Below are 23,703 nucleotides of genomic sequence, written 5' to 3'. Positions count from 1 at the left end.
ACAGAAGTTGTGGACCAATCCTGAAGCTTAAGGGGGCCCCAAAGGTCCACTTATCCAATAGGAGAAAACCAGTACTATAAATTATAGTTGGGAGGCCATGTTAAAGGCATAGTGGCGCCCCCAAAACATTTTTTATATCAGTTTGATGTTAGTGTTTTATAAAAAACTTTTGTATTTATTTGTGTGTTTGTGTGTTACTTCTTCTAATTTTTTTACTTTTTCTTCCCTATGGGGGCTGCCAATTTTTTTTTCCATTTCTGTATGTGTTGATTAACGACACATACAGACATGGAATACGGCAGCTACAGTCCCATAGTGAATGCTAACGGGGCCCGTTCCATCCACTATGGTGTACGCCATCTGTGTGGGAACGGCGCATGCGCCGCTCCCACACAGTCCAAGTTGAACTGAGCGCCGTCCGGCGCCATTTTCCTGTAGACCGGAAGTCGCAGCTGGACAGTAAGATTACTACTTCCGGTCGCGGCTTCCGGACTTGTGCACTTGGAGCAGCGGCAGCAGACGGAGCGGACGGACCGGAGGGAGCGGCAGCGACAGGAGCAGGTAAGTGATTTCTATGTATGTTCGTGTTTCAGTGTGTTTACTACTGTATGTTAACCTTCTACACTGTGTGTTAGCTCAAAAAATGGCGACACAGAGTGTAGGAGGTTAGACCGTTCAATCCCCTCGTTTCTCCCGACACTAGCCAGGATAAAGGAGGGGGGGATGCTGAGAGCTCACTAGAGCGAGGGCTTTTTACCCAATTTTGCAGCATAAAGCAATGTGGTTGCTTTACCACATGCAATGCTGCAATTTTGGGAATTGCTCCATCTAGTGACCAGTGCTGGGAAATATTATAAATTAGAATCTAATTTATAATATTTCCTGACTCGTGAAAAAAATAAAAAAAATTAGAACAATGTTTAATCACCTACACACTAATTGTTTAACTAGAAAAAAAAAATACATTTTTTGCTAACAACACATTCCCTTTGAAGATTTTCTATTGAGGCCAAGAAGCCTCAAGTTCTGCCTCTGCAAAGATATGTTATATTCAGGGGAATTACAAGTAAGCCTGGGGTCCCACTCTGGAATAATAATAATCTTTATTTATATAGCGCCAACATATTACACCGCACTTTACAATTTAGAGGGAACATAAACAGATATTACATAGTGAAAAAGTTAATTTACAATTCAAACAGAATGGTTACCATTAACAGGGAGTACGTTCAAGAAATAGGAAGGTTAAGGTGATCATGGCCAATGGTCATGGCTCTGCCCAATGGGTCTTCACCTTCCTTTCTTGGACATAGAAAGAATTCTACATTGCACTATATACTGCCTTCATAAATCTTTTTGAGACTCCTTTAACAACACAGTTTGGCTCCCTTAGCTGTGCTGCCCCATAGCAGCTGCTATCCCCGCTGTCCTGATGGTTGCACAATTGGCTATAGAACATAAACTATATATGCAGTCACTTAAATGGAGTTTATGACTTTTTTTTTTAATTCACTCTACCATAAAGTGACGGTGCAGCAGTAGCCACCACCAGATAAGGGACCAGGTTTTCCTATTCTCAGGATCATGGAGGGTCCCAGCAGTTAGATTCCCACTTACCAGACTTTTATGGCACAAGCAGCTTATATGCCATAAGAGTCTATGGTGGGAAAACCGTTTTAAAGGGAAGGTGTCATTAAATTTATTTATTTTTTATCATATTGCTTTTAATATGATATTAACATAAATTTTATTTATTTGTGTTCTCATGTTCTACTTTTTACTTTGTTCTTACTTTTACTTCTCTATGGGGGCTGGCATTTTTTTTTTTCATCTCTGTATGTCGATTAACGACACATACAGAGATGGAATACGGCACATACAACCCGATAGAGAATGCGAACGGGAGACGTTCCATTCTCTGAAGCATACGCCGTCTGTGTGGGAATGGCGCATGATCCGCTCCCACACAGACCAAAACTAAGCTCGTTCGCAGAGCGAAATCCGGCGCCATTTTCATGTGGACCGGAAGCCGCTGCCGGACAGTAAGATGACGACTTCTGGCCATATGTTCAAGGAAGCGAAGGAATAGGAGCGGAGGCGGCGGCAGGAGACGGTAATTTATGTCCGTGTATGTGATGTGTGTATTATGTTCATTTGATACGGTCTACTGAGCCCTGTATCTAATCTACACTGTGCAGTCACTCAGAAAATGGCGAAGATTCAAACCCCTCCTCCTCCTGGCACTAGCCAGAATAAGGGAGGGGGGATTGTGTGAGGACACTAGAGCGAGTGTGTTTACCCCCAAATTTGCAGCATAAAGCAATGAGGTTGCTTTACCACATTGACCATTCTGCAATTTTGGGAACTGCTCCCTCTAGTGGCCAGCACATAGAAATGTTATGAATTAGAATCTTAAAACAATGTGTAATCACTTAAATATAAATTTTTTAACTAAAAAAAAAATTTTCTAGCGACACATTCCCTTTAACTGGTCAAGCCCAAAAAAAAAATCATCATTAAAAGGGGGAGACCAACTACTGGACCTTCACATCACCATTAAACATTTAAGGTGGTGACATTTAACAAATCCTCCAAGAATCGGCATGTGTTTGCCAGAAAAGACTTGCTTAGCATGCTAGTAGATGGCTTCACTCCACAAGACTGAAATCCATCTGGGGATGGAAAATTACCAGGAGCAAAATACCACAAAAAATAACTTTCTAGCAGCAATTTAAAAGAGTCCTAGGAGCTTTACCAAAATAAACAGATCGAAAAATTCAAACACAAACTCTTCGAAAGTCAAACAAAAATATAAAAACTTAAACCCCCAGCACCAGACAACATTACGGCACAGTGGCCCCCAAATCTAAAGAGACAACTCAAAACATTAAGAGACACACACGGAGAACGACTGACCTCTTTTTCACCTGCGTTGCCATGATACTTGGCAAGACGTAACTGGTGCTGAAAAGAGTAACCTTCCCTGGCATTAAATGAAAGTAATTGCACAGTTTGTTTTTGTGCCAACAGCCGGAAGGAAAACTCCTGTTACCCACTAACAGACTCTCTGAGGGCAGATTTAATATCCCATTTACACCAACGTGTCCGTTCTCAAATGAAAGGAGGGAACATACTTCAGAAGAGTTGATTAGTTTAACCTCCAAATTGATTACTGGAATTAAATAATTCTAATACAACAAAGTTCCTTTAATTCATCATCTCCGGGACCTGAAAGCTGGTGGATTGTCAAATATACTGGATTATCAAACGGTCACAGGAAAGTAAATATCCGTTACATAGAAGGGTAGAGGAGTCTCATAATTGGCTCTCTTTGCTCTGTAGTATGCTCCTGATCTTGTGAGGTTCTTCATTATTTGAGGTTCAGTGCCCCGAAATAAGTTCAAGATGATCAGAATTTTGGATCGGTGATGTAGTAAATTAAACTTTATAAATAAACAATTTAAAGGGATTGTCAATGATAAGAAAAAATATTCCGGATTTCTTCCAGAAATATCCCCATTTGTTAATGGGTTGTGTCTGGTATTTTTTATTATCTCCATTGAAGTCAATGGGGCTGAAGTGCAATACCACACACAACCTGCAGACAGGTGTAGCACAGCTTTTGAAGTATTAAATATAAATGTATTAAATAAAATCATATTAATCTTCATTATATTTACTATTCTGCGCTAGAAACATGAAAGATGGAAACAGATTGGGTTCTGTGAGCAAAAACCTACATTATATTATAAATGCAACATTTAAAAAAATATTACTCACATCAGCCAATAGGAAACCCAATATCCCTTTTGTAATGCAAAGGGATTGGGATGACTTGATGGGTTGCTATGGACAACTCTGCAATTTTGTTTAGCATTATCCACTGCATCACTTTCAAATCGTGTCATATTGTGTGTAAGATTTATTTTTGTGGATAGCGTCCCTTTAAATTGAACAAAATGGCGAACTTCACTGTAATACATGGAGAGTAAACGGCAATTTTTTCCCCAGTACATCCTAATGATATCACGTAAAGAACCTCCACATCAAAGTACAGAGTGAAGTTGGCACGTTTCGTCGTGCATTCAGCGGCGTGTTTACTTTCTTGCCTCAGACATTGCAGACATGGGTTTCAGAAACCATAAATAATTGAACGTAAAATAGAAATGCTTTTGTGTTTGTGATTGAATTACCTGGAAATTTTCTTGGAAGAGGAAAAAGCCAAAGTGACCTCAGCGCACACACACTTATGTCATTCTCTGTGTTCTGTACAAAATGTAACACGAAGGACGACGGTTACAAAAATACAACTAAAGCTATTCATTCTTTTGTAGTTCTGTAATATCCTAGGTTAAGAAATGGGGGGGGGGGGGTTATACCTATATTGAAACCTAATTGCCCTTCCAACATATTATAGTTGTGTAATTGGCGGTTAAAAGTGGGGGTAAATACTACATTCCTATGTCATCAAAAGAGATTATAGGGTACATCATAATAGGAAGGGTGGGGGTTGAGTAACTAAGGAATATGTATCTTTCTAAAATGGAAAAAAGTAAAAGATTAACATTTTATTCAGTCGTGTCTGTGTTGTGTTTGAGAAAGTTGGGTGCAAACAAATATGGCCGCATGGGCATTTAGAAGTCTACCAGACAAATACAAGAAGAGCTTAGAGCTGCTTAGGCCGATACTCGAAGCAGTTAGTGGACATGTCGGGCTATGAGTTCGGAATATGAGGCCTGAGCCACATGAAGAAACATTTACCTCATTGTGGGCAGAGGTTAGTAGCGTTGCCTTGGGTTCAACTCCAACACCTGAATGGAGTTTCTACAGTAAGTCCTCTCTGGGTTTGCATGAGTTTCCTTTGGGTCCTCCGGCTTTCTCCCACACTCCAAAAACATACATACAAGGTCATTAGCTTCCTATGAAACGGCTTCTGGTGAGTGTGATACGGAAAATAAATTGTGAGCCCCCATTGAGGACAGGGACTGATGTGAATGATGACAATCTCTCTATAGCGATACAAAATCAGCTGGCACTGTATAAGTAATAAATCATGAATAGGCGTTCATTGATTATCTCTAGCTCTCAAGAAAATGCTATAGACTCTAGGATTTAATTAGAGTATCGCAGGTGCGAATAATTATATATATAATTTATTTTTGGTGCCCAAAAAAAAAAATACTCTCCGGGCCATCTTCACCAAATTTCTTATAGGGGTTCAATAGCAGTCGTTCTGCAGAACTGCAGCTCTGCTCCTATTCATTTGAATAGGAGCAATGCTGCAGTACAGCCACTACTCCGTGACCGGAGCCATCTGTTTCCGGCAAGGACGTCGGATGCCGGGAGGCAGCCAGAGCATCTGATCGGCGCGAGGTCCGGATATCGGACCCCCACCGATGAAATGATAATGACCTATCCTGTGCATAGGTCATCCATTGTCCATTCGTGGGCAACCCCTTTAACTGTGTGGGCTCCTAGGATTTATCTAGCCCTGAAGGAGAAGTGCCAAGGGGTCCTGTTTTGTTGGAGGATGGTCAGACCCGCTTTATTAACCACAACAGTGAGGGTTTCAAAGTGATTTTTGTAATGTTAACAAAGTTAATGCAATGTACAATTTAATCCATAAAAAGCTTTTAAACCATAGCACGGGCAGTTTATGTATCAAAATAACGGAAATTTAAATATATTTTAAGCCAAGAGACGGAAAGTCTATTGCGCGAGGGGAACAAATGCCATTCCCATACCTATGTCATTCCTCCAAACTATACAGGACTATTCTTAGTTACTCATAACATAACTATTTTTGGATTTTGTAGAGCGTTAAGACCCCAATACAAATTAACTGTACACATTCAGGAGAAAGTGAACGCTAGTTGACTTGTCTGGATCTCACTGCTGAACTCTCTTCCTGAAAATGTCTAAAGGAAACAAATACGCCAAGATAAACTCAGATAAATATGATAACAGTGAAAAAAAAAGTTAAAAAGGGACATTCAAAACGTTCTCAGGAAAAAAATAAGAACACAATGTACAAACTTAATTGGGCAGCAAGCTGGAAGTTACTCTGCATTCCTCATGAAACAATGTCTCTTAATCCTTTGGATTTCCACGCACATAGGAAAATAAAAAAAAATTAGGTCTCAAAAATTATCCCACAAGTAAATGCTGGAACAGCACATGACAACAAAACAAACCGGAGTAAACACTTCTGTTCTTTCCCTAAAACGCAATCTAAATTAAAAACACGACTGATGTGAGGAGCAAACAGGTTATTGATATAAACCCCCCCCGCCCAAAAAAAAAATCACAACAACCCACAAGAGGCTTACAAGACGGACAAGCAAAGTTCATGAAGGTCTTCGGATTGTCTATGTCCACCCTAACCTTGGCCGCACCTGCCTTCCCTCTAAGCAATAGTGTACCAATCTCTCAAGTGGCTCTACTTGTTTGCTTCTTGGTTAAAGAGGCTCTGTCACCAGATTTTGCAACCCCTATCTGCTATTGCAGCAGATAGGCGCTGCAATGTAGATTACAGTAACGTTTTTATTTTTAAAAAACAAGCATTTTTGGCCAAGTTATGACCATTTTTGTATTTATGCAAATGAGGCTTGCAAAAATCCAACTGGGCGTGTTTAAAGTAAAAGTCCAACTGGGCGTGTATTATGTGCGTACATCGGCGCGTTTTTACTACTTTTACTAGCTGGGCGTTCTGATGAGACGTATCATCCACTTCTCTTCAGAACGCCCAGCTTCTGGCAGTGCAGACACAGCGTGTTCGAGAGATCACGCTGTGACGTCACTCACAGGTCCTGCATCGTGTCGGACGAGCGAGGACACATCGGCACCAGAGGCGTTTGCAGGTAAGTCGATGTAGCTACTTACCTGCAAACGATGATGCTGCTGCAGAATCATCTGTAGCCTCTGGTGCCGATGTGGCCAACACGATGCAGGACCTGGGGCAGGAAGTGAGTGACGACACAGCGTGATCTCTCGAGAACACGCTGTGTGTCTGCACTGCCAGAAGCTGGGCGTTCTGAAGAGAAGTGGATGATACTTCTCGTCAGAATGACCAGCTAGTAAAAACGCCCCGATGTACGCACATAATACACGCCCAGTTGTACTTTTACTTTTAAACACACTCACTTGGACTTTTGAAAGCCTCATTTGCATAAATACAAAAATGGTCATAACTTGGCCAAAAATGCTCGTTTTTAAAAAATAAAAACGTTACTGTAATCTACATTGCAGCGCCTATATGCTGCAATAGCAGATAGGGGTTGCAAAATCTGGTGACAGAGCCTCTTTAAGAAACCCTGTCTGATTTGAAATGTCAGGAATCAATTATGAGAAAACGTCTGTAATAATGGCAGGTCTATAGTAAGTTTGACCTTTTAACGTCATTGTACAGTTTACATAACACTTTCAGTAATTTTGTAAATACATTACATTATTTGTCAGTATTGTGAGACTAGACATGGACCGCACATCCACAATAGATCTGTTGATCTGAGTCGCTAGGCATAATTTATTAACCTGAACATGGGGTTCTTTGTTAACATTTTGATCACACTGTATAAGCCCACTTGCCACTTAAAAGGTGTGGTGGAACGTGGCCCAGAGCCAAGGAGGCTTGACACAGCCTGATAGCATGGGTGCTTTTGGGCCCCTGGATTGCTCCTTCTGCAGGAGCGGTGCTGCGGTGGCGGTGGCAGTGGCCGCCATGCGGTGCTGTAACAGATAGAGTAGGGATCCACTTTGAAAGAGTTCGCCCTGAAGTGGCAAGTGGACTTCTACAGTTTGATCAAAATGTTAACAAAGAACCTCATGTTCATAAATTATGCCTAGCGGCTCAGATCAACATATATATTGTGGATGTGCGGTCCAGGTCTAGTTTCTCAAAATGCTGTCATTACATTACATATTTTCTACTTATCAGTCGTTACTGCCTGTATTATACTCCAGAGATGCTTTCACAGTTCTGCCAGATTTGAGCTGAAATCTCCCAGCATTCTCTGCTTGTTCAGTGGCAGAATAGAGCTTATTCTGGCAATTTACATTGAGCACCGTTAAATAATGTGACGTAGGATAAACTGAAGTTGCCCATACACTCTAGGCACCTTTTATATGGGCTAGTGATCGGGCAAACGTTTGTTCTCAATTATTGCCCTGTGTAGACAGTGCAGCGATCAGCCGACGAACGAGCAAACACTTTTTATGAGGCCAGAAATATGGTCACGTGTCGGCAGAACATCTCCCTGTGTAAATGTATTGAGACAAATGATTGTACAAACAATATTCCAGCTATTCCTGCCAACGTACACATATACATGCACTTTTTGGCCGAGTGTGCATGTGTTTTCAATGGGGAGAGAATAAACTGCCGCCAGACTCCTCTGGCAGCAGCTTTTCTCCCGCGGTAACAAAGTATCAGGGATGTTGAAATCAAGACATCCCCCATATGGATTAGATATTCAGCCAGACCCACTAACTTTTCCGTAATGTTTACGGACAACCTACCTGTCCCTCTGAATTATGGAAGCTCAGCTAAGTTGTTAGGGATATGTTTGTCAAACTTGTTGACAGTTTCCAATAGAAACCAGCAGAATAGCAAATGCTGCTATGTGGTATAATACAGGCACATGTGAACCCGAAGTGCAGATTAAAATCAAGTTGTCCATGGATCAGTGTGAATCCACATTAGAATGGGAAAATCAAGCTATTTGAGCGCCTTGTAATTAACCATGGTCATTGGTGCGAGACACTCAAACTGGTCGTCTGCTAAGGCAGAGAGACAAGACTCCAGTGGACAAAAAAAAGCGTAAAAAAATTGGATCACTGAGCAGCGGGAAAAACATGACCAGATCAGATGATTTCAGGTTTCTGTTGCACAATGCTGATGGGAGGATCAGAATTTGGCACAAGTTTTAATCGATGAACCCTTCTCCTGTCAGGTGTCATCAGTTCAGGCTGGTGGAGGTTGAGTAATTGTGCGAAAAAAAAACATTCCCACACTCCTGGAGTCCTCTGATACCGGTGGATGGACATTCTAACAGTAGGACAAATTTAAGCATTGTGGCCAACCAAGATCCATCCCTTCATGACAGCTGTTTAACTGATGGCAGGAGGACACTTTAGCGGCAATGAGAGAAGCTATCCAGTTGGCATGGGCCAATATTCCTGTAGAGCAATTTCAACACCTAGTGGAATCTATGCCACTGCAAATTGTTGGAGGTCCTGAAGGCCAAAGGCGGCCCAACGTGCTACTAGATGGGAGTCCCTAATAACGTGGCCATTCAGTGTGTATGTATTTCAACTTGTGTTTGTTGGGAAATCTTACAGCTCAGTGGAGAAACCATAAAACCTAGATCTCAACAAAAACATGGGCAAACAGATTGATTTGGTGCTCATGGAATTCGCTCATCACTCACAGGAGAGTGGGACCCTCTTTTCCCACGATACTTCGTACCTTGTAAAAGCACAGTTTTAGGTGCTTTACTCCTCTGGCAAGACGTATAAAAAAACTAAGCTGCTTAATGATTTAACAAATACCACCTCCACCTTGAGAGGTTTCTGGGAAGTCTGCCATTTTCTCACACCTGGATGCTGTCAAAATATACAAATTAACAAATAAAAATGTGTTGACCAGATCAGCTGTAATTTATAGCGGATATTTGTTCTATTTATACATTAGGTCTCAGAGGATAAATGTAAATGCCATTCATGGAGAAAAAAAAATAATTCCTTCACCTTCCTAGTTATCCAAGGCTTATGACTGGGGACCAGTTTCTAAATCTATCCAGCTATTTGATCATAAATACTATTCTCCCTTGACACCTTCGATTGTCCCTTCTCCACCATAGTATTCAATGGTATCTGCATCCTAAGGTAGCAGATACAATTGAATGTGGCACTCCTCCGGGGCAAGCAATGCCATCGGGAATGAGGGGGCCTGTGCCGCCCGGCCCAAATGTTATGGTCGGGCAGCACGGGCCCCCACAGGCCGAGGACCACATAGCAGCCACTATGGCTGCTATAGTGGTAGTTTCCCCGCCTCAATAAATTTTTAAACGTTTATGATTTGCCTTAAATCTTTCCTCCTAATGTACGGCTACATGTTGTACATAATTAACGAATGCTACTTAAAATTTGTTCTCTGCTACTTCTCAAACCTACTACTGCCCTCCCCTTTCATAACATTCTCTTATTCACGACTACAGGACTTCTCTTGAGCTGCCATTATTCTCTGGAATGCTCTGCCTTGCCTTAAACTTGTTCTCAGCTTTTAAATTCCTCATCTATAGAATGGTTTGTACTATGTATCTATCAAGTTATTAGAAATTAGTCATTATTTTTTTAGTCAGCCCTCTTTTTGTGATATTAAAGTTCTTAAAAGACAGTCCCTCCCTTCCTCCCTCCCTCCCTGCCCACATTGCAGTGACGAGGAGTCCGTGCACCCCCTCCCCCGCCATTCCTTCCAGCCTGTGCAATGTTTGGAACACCCATACATTGCATAGAAAGGGTTTCCCTGCTGTAGCCACATTACATACTTACACAGTCTTATGGCAAACCCATTCTGTGCAGTAAATAAGAGGGATAACTAAAAAAGTGTAATAAAATAATGCTGCTTGAAATGCAGATATAGAGTATAGTTTGACACATCCCAATGATTAATCTTAGGTCTAACAGAGGACTGCAGATAAAACCACTGTATTATCGGAAGTCAGAGGAATATCGCAACGTACAAACCATGCGGCCCCAGAGAGTCAGATTTAGATCTGCTACATGTGCATACTCCGAATACTTACAATGATATTACATATTTTAGAGAAATAGCTTTGATTTGGTTAACCAAGACCGTTGTTCGTATAATAAGGGAAACTTGGCAAAGCTGTGCAACACCGTCCATAAGAAGCATGTAAATTTCCTTGTCAACATAATCTTTCATGTGGTCAACACTGAAAACATTGACGGGAAATAATGAATGTGCAGGAAGGCAAATAGTTCAAGCAGGATAATATTTATGAGCAAGTTAAATGGAAAATAAGTAATGCATCGCTAGATCCAGATAAAGAATACAGAAACCAAAACAGAAAAAAAAACAAAAAACATAACAAGCAAATTGGATTATAGTAGATGCTTGATCAGTATCAGAACAGGGTACCATCATGACCACCACTATATCTCCCATACAAGTTGTAAACCACCTTTCATTTACTCCTGTATGGCAAATCTGCACTAAAGGCCCTTTTACACCGGCCGACACTCGGCTGGTACAGCGAGCGCCCATCAGCGAGATATCGTCGATCGGTACTCGCATGCTCCAGTCCTACGGATGGAGACGAGTGGTCATTACTCTGATTGTTCGTCCCCATCCATTATTATCATGTCGGCAGAGCGTCTCCCTGTTTACCCAGGGAGATGAGCTGCCGACATCTATAATCTTTTACTTTTTTAAAACGATACGATCAGCAAATGATTGAGCGTTTGCGCATTCATCTGCTGATCACTGCCCTGTGTACACAGGGCAATTATCGTCAACGAGCGTTATATTAACGCTCGTCTGCCCGATAATCGTCCTGTGTAAAACCCCTTAAGCCTTTATACCATCAGGGAGTCTGGTTAACATCTGATGTGGAATGTGTATAGCTGGTTATACTGGTCATCGCCCAAATTTCCCAAAAACGTACACCTATGTCTGAATGTTATATATCGCTGTACGATTTCGGCAATATCATCACTGGGTTCTTCTAGGGGTATTTCTGTAGCCAAATTACATAGCTCTAAGAAGAAAGTGAAAAGTTTATATTTAATATGGGTCAAAAACAACATGTTTTTACCAGTAGCAGAACTACTACTCTTGTGGCCAAGAAGCTACACAAACCAGATAATGGTCTGCTTGAAAGAGACTAGAACATTGCCACATGTTTAAACTTGCAATTGACAGATGGACACCTTTGGCATGTATGGGCAAAAATCTTCCAACCAAATGAGCAGATCTAGAGGGTAGCCAACAGATAGGCACATCGACCAACATCAGGAGCCAACTAGACACTTGTCTTGCCACTTAAAGCTTCTGAGAAGGACAAATGGGGTCAATAGATTGGTGACAGGATTAACAGATCTCCTTTCTATTATCTTTTTAAGTCATTTGTCATCACGCTTTAAAACAAATACGTAGTCTCTGAATCCATCAATCGAGTGACTAGATAACATTTTGTAGCGCTAAACAATATTCTCCCTAGGGAATTGAAAAATATACAAAAATAAAAGTACTGGCCACTCCAAATGAAGGTCTTATGCATGACAGCAATTCTTAATATTTTCCATAAAAATAATCCATCCTTTGATAGACAAGTCACAATCTATAGAAGATCTTATTTTCTTTATAGAAAAAAACCCAAAAACCTGAAACTTAAAAAAATGTCTGCACATAACATGGTTTAGGCAATAAGGGGGAACTGTTGGGCTCCCACATAGGTATTACATCATTGGTAGATACACCCCCAAAATAAGTTAGCTTGGTTGCGTTTATTCTCAAGTGTACGTTCAGCTAGCTAACCGTAGACATAGGAGATCCGGTCAACGAAGCATCGGCTAGCCGCCACCTAGAAAGCTCCCGTTCCCTAAAGGTTTAGGTTTATGGAGAGCAACTGGTGCCAAATAGTAATTATAATTTCAGGCGCAAAACAAAAAATTGAATACAAAACATAATAAACACTGTCGATTAAAACCACTAACACCCCTTCCCTCTGAAAATGGTTTGATCTGCCAAAGTAAAACAAATGTCCACGGCCTACTTTATGGAAATAATATTTTAAAGAGCCAAATTACAGAAATAAAAAACCCAACATGAGCAGATGTGTGGGAAAAGTCACAAACTACTAGTTTTCTACTGCAGGATTAGGATGGATTCACACATAACAGATTTTGTTGCGGAAATGTCTGCAACTGCAAAATAGTTACCCAAATAACGTTGATTCATTCAGAAAAGAAAATGTATTTCTGCGCGTTCCATTCAGATGAATGGAAAGGATTTTCAGTTGCAGAAATTTCTGCAACAAAATCTGCCATATGTGAGTCCACCCTTATTGGGAAGAACTACTATCTTTACATAGAACAGCCAGGAATGAAAATTATGGATAGAAACCATCAAGCGGGCAGAGTAGAGTTTTACCAAGAGTACAATTTCCAGGATTATGAAGAGAGACATACAAGGCAGTTTCATCTACCAGTTAATGTATGTTTGTGGTTTAGGAATGAGAACACGGAGGTTTCCGAGGTTGTCGTCTATGTGAAAAACAGGAAACAAAAATAAACTGAGCAGCTACATTGTTGAAGACCAGAAAACTGAGCTTCTAGCAGCATCTCATACGTTCTACTAAATCAGAACCCATCACGTGACCAGCAAAGAAAAGTTTATCTGCTCGATTTCGGTTTCATAAATTCTTGATCCATTGCAACGTTAGGAAACGTTGGGTGGATTTATCTGGCATGTTGCTTTCGGGAAGTCTTAGCTATTTATTAGCGATTGATTCAGTCATAAAAAGAGCAGATCCCTAATGACCACCAAATACGACCTGATATCACACACTTCTTTTATGACCTTGATAGAATTTTTTTTCTAAAAAAAAAATATCCCCTTCATAGCCATGCTATTTGTGGGACATCCTGTTGTCTTCTTAGATATGGTAACACAAATTTTTTTTACAGATGCAGCAACACAAACATGCCACAACTGTAGCAAAGTCTACATGCATCTCCATCTGTAACATTTATCACCTCACCATATTAGACTAGAGTTAGTATAGGCATGGCAAACTCAACAATGAGGGTGCCATGTGCCCTGTTTGCTATAATCATCCAAAAACAAGAGGATTGGGATGAATGGCCCAATGCCACGCACACAGAGTTAGCATATTCCATTTCAAATCCCCTCTAGACTTGTATAGAGCGTGGCACAGACCTGCATGGCCTCCATTCTTCACCTCTTACCGCTCCTTCTGGCCTTTTAGAGAACATGGGAGAGGGGAGACAGAACCCCCCCCCCCCATTAGGATGATTGATGGAGGTCTCATGGCTTTGACCTACACAAACTTAACATTCATCACCTATCCTAGGGATAGGTGATAAATGTTACAGGTAGATAAAACACCATTTGTGGTACGGCTATACGTAAACAAGGCTTAAAAGTAAACCGATCATGGAAAACAGACTGCTCTGTGGACAAATATTATTGAATAGGAGGGACTGAGCAAATAGATCTATAGTTTTGTGGGAAAAGATTGGAAAGAACTTGGAATTAATTGATTTAATGATATCTCTGTTCACTACGGGCTTAGAAGTCCAGAAGGCAAGTCACTCATTGTTTGACACACTTCCCTGTGGGAGTGCATCTACAGAGATAGCGGTCAATCCCTTAGTAGGACCAACCCCCCCCCCCCCCCCCAGACTCATAGCCATGGATTTAAATCAATATTACAATAACTACTGAATTTCTTCCCACAAAAGTAAAGATCAATCTGCTCAGCCCCATCTTCTCTATAACATGCTGCTCTAAGACAGGACCATGTTCAATGTGCCAGGTTCCCTTTAAGGCCATTTTTGTCCTTCCAACATAAAAAAAGGGTGTTCTATAGGATAAATAATAGAATATACCGATTATTGGAACTACCCTATCGGCTAATCAGAACATTCCCACTTATAAAGTATAATTCCTATAATGAGTACATAGGAAATTTCACAAAAAGCAATTCTAACATATTTAGTATATCAACCCACAATTTTAAGATTCTTTCATTGGTGGAAAATCATAACGGAGGTGGACTACATCACTGCCTTGAGTAGGATTTTCTGCATTACTTTATCAGGACTTAATGAACTAGATATTAACTTTGAGGGAGGGGAGAATTTTCCATTTTAAATTTATTCAACTTAATATATGGATACAAATTGCAAATTCTTTCCACCTTCTGCAGCTTCAATCCAAAGAACATGGGCAGCGGAACATTATTCAAGTCCCCAGCTCATTGTTGAACACCAAAGTCCATTTAATTACAGTTTCATTTTCACTGTAGTTTTTAATTAAGAGAACCGTAATATCTTTACAAAGAGCTATCACACAAGTTGCAATCAGAAATCCAATGAACATTTTAATTGAGCGGACTTTTTCCCGAAAAGATTAAACATGCCCCTCGTTTTAATTATACTTCATTATAATTATGCCCTAACAGAAAATGTATACATTATTTTAACTATCCTTTACCAAGGAACTTTACTACTGTAAAACTTCAGGGTATTATTTACTTATCTGAATTTCCTCTCATTGTACAGCCTTCTTCACATGTACTTATTGCCCGTCTGTATTTTAAAGATATATACTTACAAATGCTGGGGGGGGGGGGGGGTCATTGCATAGTAGCGGCCCAGATAAGGTAAATCACCATTTATGTTAAAGAGGCTCTGTCACCACATTATAAGTGCCCTATCTCCAACATAAGGAGATGGGCGCTATAATGTAGGTGACAGTAAAGCTTTTTATTTAGAAAATCTATCTATTTTAAACCACTTTATTAGCGATTTTTAGCTTTATGCTAATGAGTTTCTGAATGCCCAAGTGGGCGTGTTTTTACTTTCGACCAAGTGGGTGTTGTACAGAGGAGTGTGTGATGCTGACCAATCAGTGACCAGTCAGCGTCATACACTCCTCTCCATTCATTTACACAGCAGCATCGCGTTCTTACTAGAACACGATGTGCAGCCACATACACAGACATTAACGTTAATCAAGTGTCCAGATAATGAATATACATGACCTCCAGCCTGGACGTCATGTGTATTCAGAATCCTGACACTTCTCAATCTTTTCTGTGAGATTTCCAGCAAGGGAAACAAAATCTCGTTTACATCGTAATCTCGCGAGATTACGCGTGGCTTGCTGGAATCTCACAGAAAAGATTCAGAAGTGTCAGGATTCTGAATACACATGACGTTCAGGCTGGAAGTAATGTATATTCATTATCAGGACACTTGATTAACGTTATTGTCTGTGTATGTGGCTGCACTTCGTGTTCTAGTAAGAACGCGATGCTGCTGTGTAAATGAATGGAGAGGAGTGTATGACGCTGACTGGTCACTGATTGGTCAGCGTCACACACTCCACTGTATAACGCCCACTTGGTCAAAAGTAAAAACACGCCCACTTGGGCATTAAGAAACTCCTTAGCATAAAGCTAAAAATCGCTAATAAAGTGGTTTAAAATAAATAGTTTTTCTAAAAAAAATACACTGCTGTCACCTACATTATAGCGCCAATCTCCTTATCTAGGAGATAGGGCACTTATAATGTGGTGACAGAGCCTCTTTAAGGTTCTGGTGTAATGTGGCGACCACCCTGCTAGGGGGAGCAGTACATGCTTTATTTAGGCACAGATAGTACTACCTCCCTGACTTTTCTTGTAAATGATGTAGGCACAGATAGAACTGCCACTCCGGCTCACCCTAGAAATTATGTAGATCGCTAGTATTGCCTTCCCGGTCTCTCCCTTCAAATTATGTAGGTATGGGTAGTACTGTTCTTTGTTTAGTTGAGTTGAGACTAATGAATAAAGTAAAATTGAACTCACTCTCATCTAGTCTTGTGTTTGGCCTGCTGCACATTGCTGCATTCGGGTCTGTGAGATACGGACCGTATGTTGGCCGTATTTCCTGTGCCGAACACAGTCCAGGTAGCCGGGCTCCTAGCATCATAGTTCTCTATGATGCTAGGAGTCCCTGCAGGAATACGGTCCCGTATAGAAAATGTGATTACAGTATGGGTAAGTATTCCCACGGGGGGGGGGGGCAGGGACTCCTAGCATCATAGATAGCTATGACTCTAGGAGCCCAGCTTCCTGAACGGTGTATGATCCGGAAAATACGGGCAACAGTATATAGGATCCGTATATCACAGAACCAACACTGCCGTGAGCAGCAGGCCTTAATTGAATAGTTAATGTTATCACACCCCGGGTTCTCACCCTTTTTACTTAACGGAGAGTATAACAGGGGTAATAGGTAGTGATCCATAATCCCTGTAGTGGTTGCATTTTCAGCCATTAAAAGCACTTCACATTTGGTGAATTATATGGAATCAAGATGTGTATGTAGCATTATGTTCACATTTGCATTTTCATCATCCTTTCTAGTATTAAGGGCAAGAATAGCAGTTTGCAGCATTTTACGTGCCATCAAAAATACCAGTAACATGGTGGACCCTCAAAGTCAAGGAGTTCATCAAGATTTGCCAGTATCCATTTTAAAATGGCTGTCTTGAACAAAGCTTACATTAAAGGTGTATTCCCATCTTAGACATTTATTGCGTATCCATCGGATATGACAAATATCTGATAGATGTAGGTCCGAGCTCTGGGAGAATAAAATGGAGGTGGCCACATGTTTCCATAACTGCCAAAGAACAGATGGAAAAAGAGCTGCGCATATGCAAGGCCAGCCTGCCCATTCATTCACACCTGGATGCCACACTAGGTGTAACAGAGGTTGGGTGACCCCTGTCCAAGAGATAGATAAAGGTGAGTACCAACTCTGGGACCCGCACCTAACATTTTTTGGCAGACCCTTTGGATATGCCATAAACATCTACGTTCGTAATAACCACTTAGGTTCAGCTACTTCAGCACATTTAGCTAATCCACAGGCACAAGATGCCAGAACCCATCCAGTCCATATTAAAAATGTTGAGTTTTACGCAGCCTCTAATATTTTAAATTCCTTTTCCTACATGTATAAAATCCCTTTTTAAAAAGGAACCCAAAGTGGCGCTGTTCTTTGAATCCCTAGGTCATCCACTGCCCTCAGGCCCTGTGCTAGGAATAGCTAAGTATCAGTTTTACCCGAAACTTAAATTTTTTATTATGGGTAAAGAAAGATGGCCACAGTATGACCTTGTTGATAAATTCTTTTTAAAACACAAGATTATATAAAAAACAAAACAAAAAAAGACATATTAAAAAGGGAGTAGCCTTTTGGTGAAAGTTAGTAGTAATAAAAAAAAACAGTTCATACCTGATCCCGAATGATCAAAAGCACCTCTGTCCTTCTTGTTCATTCGAAATGATTGCATGTCTTTTTCTCTATAGGACCCAAAACCTTCAAATGTCCTCCTTTTATTGCCATTTAAGTCCCCATCTCTCTTGTCACTGGATGAACTCATTTCCACAAACAGGTCCGAAGAATCTGACCTGCCATTGCAGTCATTTCCAGAATAGCGTTTTAAACAGCTATCAGACTCATTGGTTAAGTCACTTTTGTCTTTAGACAAGTGCTGACCATCTGAAAGAGACAAAGAAGAAAGTGTGTCCACCTCGAAAGAACTCTTTGGACCTCTTTGTCCAGTTTCACAATGCTGGTGCTTCGGCCTCTCTTTGTGTTTGCTTTTTTCGCTCACTGTGAAAAGGTCCTTGGTAGACAAGCTAAGCTTCTCATTTGCCACATGGCTTGAAAAGCTTGTGGACTTGCCTGAAAAGAGACCACTGAAATCACTGTGTCCTCCAAGGATATGATCATCCTTATGCTTGTGCTTATGTTTGTGTTTCCTTTTGTGAAGTCGGCTGCTTGAAAGTCCAACGGCTCCAGTTTTAGAAGGAGTCATGTCACCTAAGCCCATACCTACTGATGTTGGCAGGTGAACTCCATGTTTTGCTTTATGCTTGGCGACAGCAGACATCTTCATATGAGAGGATGAATGAAACTGTGGTGGTGGAACGGAGGGCCTCATAAATGGAGACGTTGCCCCAAGCGTGTGAGACAGATACAAAGGAGCTGGATACTGACCATAATAACCAAGGTTCATCATAGGCATTGATGTGTAAGGCATTCCATATGGTGCATAGTAACTTCCACTGGGAATAGGGTATCCAAACCCTTGCAAAAAAGGCACCTTTGTCATGGTGTCATTGGTTTTGGCAGGTCTACCACGCTTTTTCTTTGATTTCAAGTCAGAGGTCCGGCGAAGGTAGAGCAATGGGTCATACTGGATATATGGCACTGGGTAATAGTGATCAAAATTTATCCTGAAGATACTGGGATAAGGGTTTTCGTGATAAAATGTGTAACTTCTGTGGGAAATTCTAAAGACTTGAAACTTGTTTATAAGGTCTTCAAGATCTGCAAGAAATTGAAGATTGTCCCTGTTCGGCAATCCTTTTCTTTTCCTCTTGTGCTTTGGCTTTTTAACACTTTCATGGACAAGGAAGTTATCGACAATGAGATGTTTCGGCCGGTGACCATGTTTGCTCTTTGTGCTGGCTTCAGATGCGGTAACCTCTGGATTATCCAGGGTACAAAAATCAAAGGAGTACCTTCTACGAGACTCTGAGCTCTTCTCAGCTTGATCGGAAGTGCTGTTGTTGTCCGTACCAATTCCACTGTCACTAGGGATGGTTTCTTCACTGTGAGACTCACTTACTGGGGACAGTGTGACTTCTTTTAACGAACTAATCTCACACAGATGGGAAGGCGAGTGAGCCATTAATCTTGGCGGAGACAACTTCCAGGAGCTGCCGTGTATTCCTTTCGGTGTTTTTGTTGGAAGAGCACTGATTGGCTGAAGATTTGGCATAGTTTTTAAATCTGAAAATATTGTATCAGTGCTGGCAGGACTAAGGTTTCCATTAGAACCTAAAAGCTGAGTTGTAAAACTATGAAAAGCTGCTGGTGAAGATGCCATAAATGACTGCAAATTGGAAGGCACTGCTGGGTTTTCGGGCTGGCTAGAAACAGGCCTGGTCTGTTTAATGGCTGTTCTACCTTCATTTTGTTGGGGAACTTGCTCTGCTCTTGGTTTCCTCCCCCTTTTCTTGCCTATATAAATGGTTCCTCTCTTGCTGACATTAATCTGCTTGCCTAATCTAGCATCAAGAGTTGCAGTTACAGCTGCTATTACATTAGTCTGTGGCTGAGATTTAGATTTCAAGGCCACGCTGCTTGAGCAAGACAAAATTTGGTTTAAGATATTCTTTCTTTTGAGCGTTTTCATTTTATTGATGGTTCTTATCGTCTTCTTATCCAACATTCCAAGTTTTCCAACTTTCTTCTGAAATTCTAACTCACCAATGGATTTTTCCAAAGAAGGTGTCATCTGCACCAGTTCAGCAAGACTGTGCCTCCCCTTTCTCTTCTTCATACCAGGATATTCTCTATTTATAGGACTTACTGGACTAGTGGATGTTCCTTCATGGATGGTCTCTACAGTAAGCAATGGTTGTTTCTTTGGTCTACCTCTTTTCTTCTTTACTGGTGTAATCACTGTAAGGCTATCTGTATTTGTGTAGAGAGGGCTTGAGGGAGTTATTGGGTAAGCAGAAGGAGGATCTACTACAATTTTCTCAGAGAGGGAAGCAGAGTTTTCATGAGTGTTTATCTTAGGTTTACCACATGCCCATCTCTTCTTTGCTGCAAATTTAGGATGTTGTAAATCGGAAAATTTAGATCGAGCGTTATGAGAAATGGCTTTCGATACAGGTAGAGCAGAAGATTTTTGAAGACGGGTCATGCTGTTTACAAATGTTTTGCTTATACTTGCATTTACTTCTGGTAACTTGGATGGCAACTCGTGAGTAGTTACTCTACTTTGCTTGATTACTTTGTTGTCCTTCTTTGCTTGGGTTTGAGAAGTGTTCTGATTGCTGATTTCATTAATTACTAACCGCCCTGAAGGCTGGTCTGAATCAGGTGCCTTTTTGTCCACAGCTGGTTTCAAAGATGTTTTTTTCTTCCGTTTATTAACAGGTGGATCCACTGGTGTCGATTTCAGAGGAAGTGTGATGCGCATATGGCTGGAATCACTCCCACTATTTGTTCCAGAAGCTAATTCTTTCTGTTGTTGGGTAGATGTCAAATTCTCATTGTCCTTCTTATTTTCCACAGTATCATGAATTTTGGGTTCAAGTGCTTTTGGACTATTTTTTGCCCGCTCAGTCTCTGCCACCTGCATGGTTTGACTCAATTCTTTTTTACCAAATTTCTTTTTTGTATTACCAAATGGTTGTTGTGGTGGTTCTGACGACCCACCTTTTTGGTCCTCTAACTTTGAAAGCTCATTGCATTCGTTACTATTCGAAGCTGAGAGAGAATTACTGCTGCCACCATTTGGCGATGAAGTTGTACTGTTCGTAATACCTTCCTTGGAAGCAGAGTTCTGACTCCAAGAATTCCCCATGTTGGATTTCTTCGATTGAGATTTGAGAAACGGAGAAGCCAATTCTGGATTTGGACTCTTGATGACATTAGAGGAGTCTTTTTTACCAGGTTCTGAATTCAGAAATCCACTCTGTGCTGAAGGGCCAGAGTCCAATTTTGGTGACCAGTCAAGATGATGCTGGTTGCTTTTCTGCTGGTGCTTTGGTTTTAAGGAGTTACTGGTGATGTTTGGAGGAACGCTGGAGTTGTAATGAAGGCCCGAATGTTCTGAAACCTCTCATGCACCTAAAAAGGAAAATAAAAAAAAAAGCTCATTACTCATACTGTACCAACTTTAATAAAATGACAGTACTAATCTAACATATATATTTATTAGAGTAGTTGATGTTACTGAAGAACAAAACTATCTTAGCCGTAGTAGTAAGTTGTGTAAAATGTACCAGACTGGTGTCTCTTGCTAAAAAGTTGGTCCTCATGGTAAATCAAAAAGTCTATTCAGCTATTACTTAGAGATACTTGTTGGTTGTCACCTAGTTTTAAAGGAAACATGTCTGCCATTACAGTTCTCACAGGGGTTGTTACAAAATCTTTTTTCAGGTTCCTCCAATCTGCCTAGTTATACATACCAAGCACCCATAAACATTACTAAGAGTTGCTCTTAAGTCCTGGGAAACATACTTGTAAGTGCGGTTATGGCGGACATATTGGTTGTCCTGTTCGACTGCTTTCCGCAAAATGAAAAAAAATCAACAAAACGTGGAAATGCCCCTTAATTATCAGTGCAGTTTTTTTTAAGGTCCTGGGATACATTCATTGGTTAGTCTGTAAATTTATAAACCTTGAAATTACCCAAGTATATGAGAATGCATCACAGGAATAAGAAAAGGACAAGACATGACACAATAAATAATTAAAGACATTCGGTAGACACCTCCAAATGGCTGCGCTAAGCTAGGCCTCTAACCCTACAATCTCTTATATTTAAGAGTTTAATTTCAGAATCAACTTCAAATTTTCTGAAGAAAACCTTGTCATATTTAGCACTTGTAACAGATTACGAGAAATAAAAATCCCAGCAGGTCACACAGGCTGCTTGCTCGTATTACATGCCGCCCGAGACACGACCAAGTTCCTCTCAGTTCTAAGTCTACTTACAGATTTATAGGCACCGTTGAAAAGTAATTATTGCCGTCTAATTAAGAAAGATGAGTATTAATCACAGAGATTTAACCTATTATATACTGCTGCAATTAATCTCTAGGAAGCTTCCAACACAGATTTTAATACGTCCTTATATTTTGTACTCTTAAAACGTAAAAGTCATTTGGAGGATCAGTTCATTTGCTCAAGTTATGGAGCTGGGGAGGGCAAAGTAGCTATAGATTTATAATCTTAGAAGGAAATCTCTCTCAATCCAGACTGGTTGTATGGTGTTCCGTAAGCATCTACTCTAATCATATATGGCAAAACTGAATCTAATTTAATAAATCAAAGTTTAATTCTGGGATTCCAAGGAAGATCATTCACAATAAACTAAATTCTGTGTATATTTAAAGAGGTAAAAAAAGGACATTGCATGGAAAATTATGAATAATTTTTCAAATTTTATAATTATTACAGGATTAGAAAACATGACTGTTCCAGAAACCGTGCCACAACAGTCCATCATTTTTGTCTGTCTGTTTTTTTCAACTTAGCTTCCTTGAAGTGAATGGGACTAGGCTGCGCGCGCACGCACGCACACGCGTTTTGCTAATACTGTAAAACTCCTATAAAAGGGTTGTCAAGTATTCGTGATAAAAGTATGTTTTTGTGACGCTCTTGTTTTTGAGCGGTGTGTGGTATTGCAGCTGCTCAGCCCCATTTAAGTGAAGAGTGCCAACAAAGTGCATACTGCCAGATGCAAAAAGGTAAAACTGACAAGGTGTATATCTAGCCTATAACACTTAAAAATGACCTGTTTTAGTAAATACTTATATTCCCCATGAAATAAAAATTCTGGAAAATCTTTCCTTGGAACTCTACGCTGTGCCGTTTCTCTGTTACTTATCCAAGAAATGTATGAATAACATTACATGACAAATGGGTGTGTTACCATTTCCCTTGTCAAAGGGGTGTGTCCCTATACATAATCTCACTCGATCAGCACTGATTGGACAGTGACAGTTGGTCAAGACAAGCCCCGGACAATTTATTCATACATTTCTAGTAGTATTAATTGTTAAGGCACAACGTAGTGCCCTATAAGAAAAAAATAATATATATATTTTTTTTTATGTATACGGATATACATTTTTACACACACACACACACACACACACACACACACACACACACTTTTTATGTTATCTTAAGAATCTTCAATGTTTCTTTACGAATCAAAGCTAATTCTACAACGCCCCCTCTTTACATCATTTGCAGATCCATCTGCGTTAATGGCTCCGCCAGTGTAATTCCCTATTAAGAGGCTTTATCTGGAGAGATAAGCAGCTGGCTCTCATGTCACTA

General features: G+C 40.5%; 1 protein-coding gene across 1 annotated transcript in view; it reads right to left on the bottom strand.

Annotated features, from left to right (window-relative positions):
• SETBP1 (SET binding protein 1) overlaps window positions 1–23,703 on the bottom strand; it is a 151,262-nt gene that overhangs the window by 18,670 nt on the left and 108,889 nt on the right. Inside the window, 2 exon segments of the mRNA XM_075840616.1 lie at window positions 18,061–21,462; window positions 21,465–21,480. Coding sequence (XP_075696731.1) covers window positions 18,061–21,462; window positions 21,465–21,480 — 3,418 coding nt within the window.

This window comes from Rhinoderma darwinii, chromosome 1 (assembly GCF_050947455.1).
Source record: "Rhinoderma darwinii isolate aRhiDar2 chromosome 1, aRhiDar2.hap1, whole genome shotgun sequence".
Taxonomy (NCBI): Eukaryota; Metazoa; Chordata; class Amphibia; order Anura; family Rhinodermatidae; genus Rhinoderma; species Rhinoderma darwinii.
Note: the sequence above shows the minus strand (reverse complement) of the source record. Positions and strands in the feature narration are given on the sequence as shown.